Source organism: Amphibalanus amphitrite, unplaced genomic scaffold (assembly GCF_019059575.1).
Source record: "Amphibalanus amphitrite isolate SeventyFive unplaced genomic scaffold, NRLGWU_Aamphi_draft 000015F_arrow, whole genome shotgun sequence".
Classification (NCBI taxonomy): Eukaryota; Metazoa; Arthropoda; class Thecostraca; order Balanomorpha; family Balanidae; genus Amphibalanus; species Amphibalanus amphitrite.
Window position 1 is genome coordinate 1,388,697 of NW_024881511.1, and position 9,663 is coordinate 1,398,359.

General features: G+C 51.4%; 1 protein-coding gene across 1 annotated transcript; it reads right to left on the reverse strand.

The window, feature by feature from the left end:
• Positions 1 to 142: 142 nt before the first annotated feature.
• LOC122385892 (malate synthase-like) lies at positions 143 to 9,439 on the reverse strand. The gene is made up of 10 exons (XM_043374517.1): positions 9,103 to 9,439; positions 8,030 to 8,181; positions 7,434 to 7,646; positions 6,954 to 7,159; positions 6,421 to 6,566; positions 5,919 to 6,059; positions 2,448 to 2,613; positions 1,937 to 2,042; positions 1,383 to 1,616; positions 143 to 845 (listed from the first exon to the last, which is right to left on the reverse strand). The coding sequence occupies exons 2-10, from the start codon at positions 8,162 to 8,164 to the stop codon at positions 642 to 644; spliced, it is 1,551 nt and encodes a 516-aa protein (XP_043230452.1). The 5' UTR covers positions 8,165 to 8,181; positions 9,103 to 9,439; the 3' UTR covers positions 143 to 641.
• Between the last annotated feature and the right edge of the window lie 224 nt (positions 9,440 to 9,663).

Sequence of the window (9,663 nt, forward strand, 5' to 3'; positions counted from 1 at the left end):
TCCGACGCTTAGATCATCAGCTAGGAAGTGGGGCTCTGTCGATAACAGCTTATACAACTTGTAAGGAGTTCGAAAGTTTCACGTCGCCTTCCACTGCTGGCACTACCTTCTTGGTAAACATTCTCTCACCAAAATAAAGCTCCACGCCTCTCTGCATACATATATTGATAAAAGATCAGGACGTATGCTCACACCTCACACGCTGGTGACGAATCTGAACTTTATCTGAGATTCTGATATCGATCGTCACACCGACAGGCTCTGACCCTCCACCCGTAACACACACACACGGCATCGGTGAGCCGAGGGATACCGGCGCACCCGGCTCGAAACCTCATAACACCCGACCAGATTCTACATAGTTCTCGATCTAATTCTAGATTGTCGATCTACACAGTATTTACAGGTCGCTGCACCAGCCAGCAGCTCATATCTCTCAGATTCTAACCACTGGCTTCTTACACCTGCCGCTGGACCCTTCAGGGTTCCCGGCATGCTACATACAATACCTCCTTCAAGCTGGACCCTCAGCAAGTCCCCAACACCACCCTCCTCTGGTCACTCACAGACCCTCTACACCAGTCGCTGCTAGACCCTCAGGGGTGTCCTCGACCGACCCCCACACCACTGGTGTCGGTCCTTCACGGGGCATCCTGTACCACAGGTAGCTGGCTGAGGAAGGTGGTAATGAAGGGGATGAACTCCTCGCTGCGAATCAGACTCTTCAGAAGCGGGGCGGCGTCACTGACATCGGTGCCGGCCTTCTTGAGCAGGTTGACGGCGCTCTCGATCTCGGTAAAGACCAGCTCCAGCGTCACCGGGCCGTGCGAGTCGTGTAGAGGCACCTGGGCAGAGGAGGGAGTCAAATCACGGGTATTAGAGTGGTACAGGGGCTGCTGGGCAGAGTCGGGAGTCAGCAATCATGGGTGTTGAGTTGTAAGCAGAGAGGCATCTGGACAGACTCGGGAGTCATGTTATGCTAAGACTCGAGCAGTGGGACACATTTTTTTCCTGAAAAACTCGACAGCTATTAGAGACCACGGCTAGGTGATGTTCAACTAAAATGCATGATGACTGGATAACTTCATCTATCATATTGACACGATCTCATACTTGCGCGACTTTTAGTTTGGTATTGTGTATGACCATGGTTTGTTACGTTGTGAGGTATCCATCCCCACACATATTGGACGCTGGTGACTCGCGGATCGTAGCGCCCCCTCACAGCCCCACGAGCCCCGGATGGTGGCGCCCCGCAGCGCCACCTCACCCACTGGCACAGGAAGGGAATTCGAGTGACTTCCCTTATCTCATCGTCCACAAACATGAGTATGGCGCGCTGCACCCAGTGGCGCTCCCCCCACCCAGTCTCGCCCCCTCACCCGGTGTCGGCACCACTGCCACAGCTGCGAGCGCGATATCTCGGCGGTCGCCGAATCCTCCATCCTGCCGCGATGAACGAACTGCCCTTGGCCGTCCAGCCAGGCGTGGATGAACATCAGACTGACACAGACGTTCTCGTGGATGCCGCCAGTGGTGATGTGGCCTTTCGGCACGGCCAGCAGTTGTGACAGGTCCGGCGCTACCTCAGGGCCCGGGTGTACCACCTCCCATAGCTGGGGAATGGAGAGGGCGGCGTCAGGCGAGAGTGCGAAACAACGAACATAACTACTATATATTCTGAGAGAGATCTGGTATTGGTGTATCACGTAATCCGTCTCAAAACCAGCTATCAGTGTTGATACTGCAGTTGTATGTCAGTAGGCAGTACCTAACAACCACGAATTACCAGCTTTGAAACAACCATAATGTAGTCAATAAAATTCAATGTAATAAAATTCAACACAAACGGTAATTGAAGCAGGTAGCTCAACTAGGCTACACCTCGAAATTGACCCACAAGCAATCCGTTACCGCAGTTTAACACGAGTCTGACCTGATGCAGCGCGGGGATCATTTTGGGATCATGAGCCAGGAATCCATCCACTCCCTCCTCGATTTCGGCCCTTTTCGCCAGCACCACCGACGTGATTATGGAGTTCCTGGGGACATACGACCAGCGGCGGCTGTGAGACGATCGGCGCCGAAACCGAGACGGTATAACATCATGTACACGACGAATGCTTAGGGTATCTGGGGTATTCCATCAAAAAAGTATTTCAGATGACATATAAGTGCAGAATACGGACTAATAAATGGAAGTATATGCAACTAAGTGATCTATTGCCTAAGTCTCAAGCTGTAGATAAGTCAGAGACGTAAGAAATGAGCAATGACCTACGGAGTGCGTACCGACAGATTATGAGTCGGCCAGGTTAGTCTGTAACTGATGAAGGATGATCAGTGACTGATTGGCCAGTAATCGCTGACTGATTGCTCAGTGCTCGGTACTTAGTACCCTGAGCAGTACACTGTGGCAAGCCCCTGCCGCCCGCCACCGCTCTAACCTGAGCTCGATGTCCTCTGGCAGCACCTGGGGCGCCATGCCAGCCGTCACGGGCGCCTTCCTGCGCCGGCCCACGGACAGCGCGTGCCGCAGGTAGGCGGTCAGGAACGGCGCAGCCATGGTGATGTTGGTCCCCCGGTCAGGCAGGACAAACTCCGGCCGTCGCGCTGAAGAACAAAAACAGATCAGAGTACTGGGAGCCGCACGGTTTGTTTGTTTTGTAAGCTTGGGTCCTTCCGGTCTAATGAGACCGTTTCAGAGCTGGAAGGGTAATTGGCATTAAGCGGAAACATTCGGCTTGGGCAACCACCCTGGTGCGCCGCCAGGGCTGAGCCCGTCATGATGAGAAGGCCACGTCCCTGACGGTCGCCTCACCGCACGTGAGCATGTTCGTAAGGAGCTACTCACGGCTAGAGGTGACCGTCCATCCCGGTTCATGGCTTCAGAGGCGTAAGGGAGGGAAGGGAAGGGGATGATTTGACTGTCGTGAGGGTGGAACAGAGGGATTGAAGGCAGTACGGTGTCCGCGATTAACAGGATCAGAGGCCAGTTTTACAAACAGAAAAATAGCCACCTGCCGGAATTTTTTGCCTAAAGACCGCTTCACATACGGAGCGTAAAGGGTAAAGCGCCCTATCCGCTTACGTGCCTATCGCGTTTACGCTCCGGATGTGAAGCGGTCTTTAGGCAAAAAATTCTGGCGGCAGGCGGCTATTTTTCTGTTGGTAAAACTGGCCTCTGATCTGCAGTGCTAGGTCCATTAAGTTAGCCAGTGCTAAAACTGAGCGCATAAATTACGCAGCCATCGTATGCCTGGCGACTTGATGTATCAGAAGTTAAACATGCTTCAAACATGACCCAATATTAACCCTCACTTATATCAATCAAAAACACTCGGTATCTAACTTACTATTCAAACAGAATCCGTCTGTCTGTGAGTCTGTGTGTCCGCACATCGTGTAGTGGGTTCAATTTGTTACGGCTACAGGGCAGACGGTACGGCGTAGGGGGTTGAAATTTGCACACCTTATAGGTGACAGAACGGGTCAGCGCCTTTTCTAGGTTCCGACTCGCTGGGGTGCACGGTTCGCGCGTGGGGCGCGCCGGAAGAACGCCAATGAAATTTTGATCGGTTCGTAGATCTTCATTGAGAGCCGGGGTCGACAAACTTTGTGGAACAAATGCATGCCGATCGGTGGCGGGTGCCTCGCATTGGCGGATGGGCAACTTTTTAATTTGAATAAAAAGTGGCGAGAGAATGTGCTGATTTTCATTCAATGGGAACAGTTTGTGATACGAGTTTGCAAATGCACAGCGTCTGCCGCAATGCGCCACAATTATCTCAGGGCGTCATGTTTGCCGAAAATCGCACAGTTTTGTCAAATATAGTCCGATATGGGTGCAATTTGGTGCCAAGATACATGCTCAATCGCCGGGTGAAAATGCACCGCGTTTGTCGCAATGCGCCACATATGCCACAAAACGCCATTTCCGACAAATACGATTAAGCGTAATGGAATGACACGAATAAGGGCAGGGCTGGGAACACTTGAAGTCTGATATTTTAGTACTGATTGGATCCAATTATTCTGTGACCTGACATGACCCGGCGGTGTTGGTAGGGGTAGGGTAGTGGTAGGGGTAGGGGTAGTGGTAGGAGTAGTAGTAGGGGTAGGGTCTAGGGGTAGTGGTAGGGGTAGTAGTAGTGGTAGGGGTAGTAGTAGGGGTAGTAGTAGGAGTAGTGGTAGGGGTAGTGGTAGGGGTAGGAGTGTGGGTAGTGGTAGTGGTAGGGGTAGGGGTAGATGTAGTGGTAGTGGTAGGGGTAGGGGTAGTGGTAGTGGTAGGGGTAGTGGTAGGGGTAGTGGTAGGGGTAGTGGTAGTGGTAGGGGTAGTGGTAGGGGTAGTGGTAGGGGTAGTGGTAGTGGTAGTGGTAGGGGTAGTAGTAGGGGTAGTAGTAAGGGTAGTAGTAGGGGTAGTAGTAGGGGTAGTGGTAGGGGTAGTGGTAGGGGTAGTGGTAGGGGTAGTGGTAGTGGTAGGGGTAGTGGTAGGGGTAGTGGTAGGGGTAGTGTTAGGGGTGGAGGCAAAAGCAGAACAGTGGCCCGGGCTGATCCCAGCGGACGAGAGGTGACCTATGTGACCTGGCCTGACCCAAAGTGACCGAGGCTGACACCTTTGACCCGTCTTGACCCTGTATCACCCAAATTTCATCCAACAACGCCCTCAGAACAGTTCTTTTTTAAATTCTCTTCACGTTTCCGTCCATATCTATGCTTCTAGACGACACATCGACATGAATCAAACACCATTCGAAAGCAAATTGGCTGGTGCTGTATTTTTTTCTACCACGCAGCAAAGCAAGTGGCGCAGCCGCTTGTCTATATTACTATTTGTGGTGACGTAGTTTCTGTCTATTACGAAGGTCGCGACATGGTGCTACGTAGCGCGGGTTACAGGTCACACCGTTGCAACTACCGCGCTGAAGTTTGCGCAACTCATAGAACAAGGATGGACAACGTGCCTTTGATGGGTCTCAGCTCGATCGGATCGATAGCGAGCGCGTGGCGCGTGCCCAAAAAGTGCAAATTCGCGTCATAGACTTTACATGTATTAATCGGCTGGCAAAAAACGGGCGAAAACAGCCAAATTTGCCCGACACGGGTCCGGTCCCGGTGCAATATCTCGGTAACCGTGGGCCCGACCGGTACGGGGAAAACAACATCGTGTAGAGAATCGAACGGGCTATCGAATGGTGTGCGGTGCAGGGGTTGGCACGCGCCACGTGCACCGGGGAGGACACTTTCTTTTGAAAAATGGACGTTTTGGACGGATTTTGGAATTTATATTAATTTCAGGTGATCGTCAGACGAAATTAGTTGAAACAGCGCCTATTAGCAATAAAAATGTACCGTCTCTCATGGACAAATTTTGAAAAGCTAATTGATCAAAAACAATGTGGAAAAAATCGCTGAATTAAATGGTATTTGTCCAAAATGTGCCACTAAATAATTACACGGATTTTGCTGCTTAACCTGATACGTTTGACAATTGAAAATGCTATCATTGGAAAGAGCATTCAATTCTCTCCAAGATCCAATCATCACGTTTGCATGACAAGCAACAGTATTCTTAAAAACATAAATTGCAAAACGATTTTTAGTGAAAATTATCTACGCCTTTCATTTGTCTTAAAACTACGCACCTCAGTTATAAAACACATTTGACAGATTCTGAAGTGGAAAGCATGCTTATCAGACACGGGCACCTCAATGCGGTGGATATTTTTTCCAAACCAAAACGTTCAGCCGTCAAAAAGCAATCCACCGAAAGGGATAGATAACCCAACCGACACAAGAAAACCAAACACCCGCCGATCGTAAATGCCCCTTTTCGCGTTGCGGAGCACGCGGGCCACCCTAGTACATGACTAATAGGCTCCTGCCTTGCTCAGATATTGACGTGCAGTCATACGTACAGAATTTGCTGATGAACGATGCGGCGTAGTCCCACATGCCACAGTTGAGGCCCAGCGAGTGCTCCCGCAGTTCGTACAGCATGTCCTCAATCTCGCAGGCCGCCAGGACGTTCTCAATCATCAGAACGGCGCGGATTGTTCCTGAAAGTCAGACCCAGTTCAGGTTGACATGTAAAACTAATTGAGTGAAGTTTCAACATGAACGGTTTCTGGGATAAATAAAATACAGACTAAACCGTCACGATTTCTTTTGAAGCTTGCTAAATGGTTTCACGCTTTTCGAGTTATTGATCGGTTTTAACCGATCCAGTTTCTGTATCGTTTCTAATTTCAAGCACGCTATGCCGTTACTTACCGTCAAAAGTAACGAGTATGAGGGCATTGCTAAAAGAACAATGACTCTTCGGACAAAACTTTTCATTGCATTTTTACTCGGGTTAAAACGAACCTGGACGGATTGATAACTATTCCAAATGTCCTTTTCCGACCTATATTCCCGCACCTCTGTCCATCTGGAGTCTGTCCTCGGTCCAGCAGAAGATGCTGTTCCACAGCCTGGCCTCCAGCACCGCCTCCAGCTTGGGCAGGTAGAGGGCGGGTCCGCGTCCGGCCGCCGCCAGCTTCCGACCGCAGTGGAACAGCAGCAGGCTGCCGGGACGGGGACGGAGACGGGGTCATGACCAGGGCGGGGAACATGCTGGATAAGCACACAGACGGCCACATGGAGTTCCGACTGTTGGGTGTGGGCTTGAGGCGCACACAAGTCGACAATATTTCGGTCTCGCCTCATATGCCTTTCCAGCAGGCCTCGGAAAGCCAGAAGTCGTTTACCGCAACAGACCAGTTATTTGTTTGACAGACCTCGACAGACCAGACGCCGTCTGTCTCAGCTCACTAGTGACCGCCTACATCGGCAGCCCGCCTCTCTGACATCCACCGCACACCACTCTACCCCACTTACCAGCAGACTGTCAGCTCACCAGCCATTATCGGCTACCAGTGGCTGTTCGACCGCCGGTGGCCCGCACCACTCACCAATAGTCAGTCAGCGCTCCGGGCATCGGCCGGCCCCCGATCAGCACGTTATACTCGGTCATATTCCAGGCCCGTGGCCGCAGCATCAGCACGGGCGCCTGCTCCAGCGGAGGCATCTCCATGTCTCCGGTGGATGCCAGCATCACGTGGTGCCAGCCGAGCAGCTGGTTCCGCCAGGTAGGGCAGTGGCCGTCATCAAAGTCTACCTGAAAAAGGCATCACATCTGACGTCATCGATCAACTTATTTTACATGTCATGCAAGTATATCTGGAGGTCTATTTCTGCAGATAAAAACGCATCCCTCCTTGCATAGGGTAGTGTCAGATGAAACACAAAACTGCGTTATAAATATGTGGTAGGTGATGACCCTGCACGAAATCAAAACTGACAATCAAGCAAAGGCGACGTTCGTGCTGCAGCCTGAGACACATTTTAACCCCTTAGCCCGCGACGCCCGATTCATGCTACTCCATTATCACCTGAACTCCTGAGGCGGTCGAGTTGAGCGCCGCAGTCAGCTGAGTCATATCGGACGGAGTGACATCGCCGAGGTCGATCCTCCTGTCTTTCAGCCCGTCCGGTAGAGGCGCCACCGTCCAGTCGCCGTCCGTCCGGGCCGATTGGGAGGATACCATGGGCAATTCGCCACTGGTGTTGAGCGCCAGCTGGCGCCGGCATCGCTCGTCGTACAGCTGTCCGACACGACCGGTGTTGATACATTCAGTAACACAGAGGTATAGGTGGAGAGATGGACGGGTTACAGTGTGGCGCGAGACAGGGACACGGTCGGATGATGCTAGAACGCCTGTATCAACAATGGTACGATGGTGCTTCTGCTTTTATGAACCACATCAAGCAACTAGTGACCTGACAGCCACTAAGCTATCACTTCCTGGTTGCTAATATACACAGTAAGCTGTCCAATGTCTACATTTTACATCAGTTATGTAGTGACCTCAAAGTAACCAGTGATCTTATGATCAGACGCTGACAGGGAGAATAACATATGGGACAACAAGACGAGTTACGAGAGGCTGGGTGCAGAGTGCGATAAGAGCTCCCGTATGTCACTTACCGTCTGGATATCATTTCTGAACCGCGTGTAGCAGTCGGAGAGGAAGGCGATGGCGTCCGCGGTGAACACCGCCGCGTGCTGCTGCTCCAGTCCACTGGGCGGCGCTGCGATCTCGACTTCACTCGCAGCGGGCATCGCGCAGTGTGAGGGGGCTGCACGGGCGGAAACGGTTAATAAGGGTACAGTTCAACAGGTCAACTCTACAATGCAGTTGCAACTTGCAAACAATGCAAACAGCATGTCTAAGCGGCATGTCGTCTAACGTAGAAAAGAGCGAGTATTGATTTCACCGTAGCATAAGACAAGCCGTTTTATTAATCAAAAATGATTGAAGTCGTGCCTACCCATACCCTGTTCCATAGCATGTTAATGTGTGTGAGTACCGAGTAATAATCCCGTTAATCAGCATGCTCGTAGGTATCGTCATTAACTGGGCTGTTGTTGACCGCTCAATGTGGATATCTTTTCCTGTCGCACCAAAGGATGGGTCAAAGGAAGTTTTTGGGCAATAACATTAGAAATTCGAAAGAGTCGCGCCACGACAGGAAGTGGAGAAGAGTACCTTGAATGGGCGCATGTATCTATAGGCAACCTATAAGCAAGATAAGCAAGAAGCATCGTCTTACATGACACTTTTGCCCGCCCTCTGGAGGAAACTTTCCAAAAGATCGCCAGCCTTAGGTGAGATCTGACGAGAAGCTCGAAAGGTACTTGTCGATAGAGTGCGAAGGACTCATTGAATATTTTTCCTCACCATATTGCAATTTGCAGCCATGAAATGTCAAAAAGATAATACCAGTTGGTGACTTGGATTGTGACATGGCTTTTGATCTCACAAAAGAAAGACCTTAATCATCGATTCGATTTTACCCTGATTTAACCCCATCGATTTTTTACATTAAAAGCACCGTTTATCGCTTGTCGCAGCGCGGCTTAGGAGCCGAGTGAGCATTGGTATAAACATCTCCAGTCACTTGCCCTGCCAGCGTCACTGCCGCGGCTTTTAATAGTTTCATTATTCAAGCGCAAACATCTTATATCTAATACTAATCCAATCCATGACAAGTACTCACCTTCTCAGGACCGTGTTAGTTCTCTCCTCCCAGCTCTCCACTCGTCCCGTCCAACAGTGCACAACCACGGTCCGAACGGCACTGAGCACTGAGCCTGGCCCCTCGGTCGGCCCCTCGTCGGCCGGCCGCTGGCGGCGCTGGCTCCAGTGCGATGGTGAGCGCTGATACACAGCGCCGGCCCGGTGTTCGCCCGACAGCTCCGGAGACGGCCCAGCTCCATCGCTCTCCGGGACGCATGCAGATGACCGCCGCTGCGTCCGATGGGATGCGCACAGTGCCTGTGACCTGCGCAGGAGCCGTCCGAAACGGTCCAGGCTGCGCGGTGACATCCACTGCCGGCAAGGACAGGCGCTCGTCGCACAGCAGTAAACACTATAAATCAGACGGTCGGTTAGTCGTCCGGTCACCACTGGCCGCATAGCAAGGACCCTAACCACGAGCTGCTCAGCGCTCATACTCAGCCATTCAAAAGAGCGAATTTAGATGAAAAGTGTAGATTCCGACACAAGCAATTAGGGGTAAGTTTACCGATGGCATGTCTAATAAGAAATGGAACTTAAC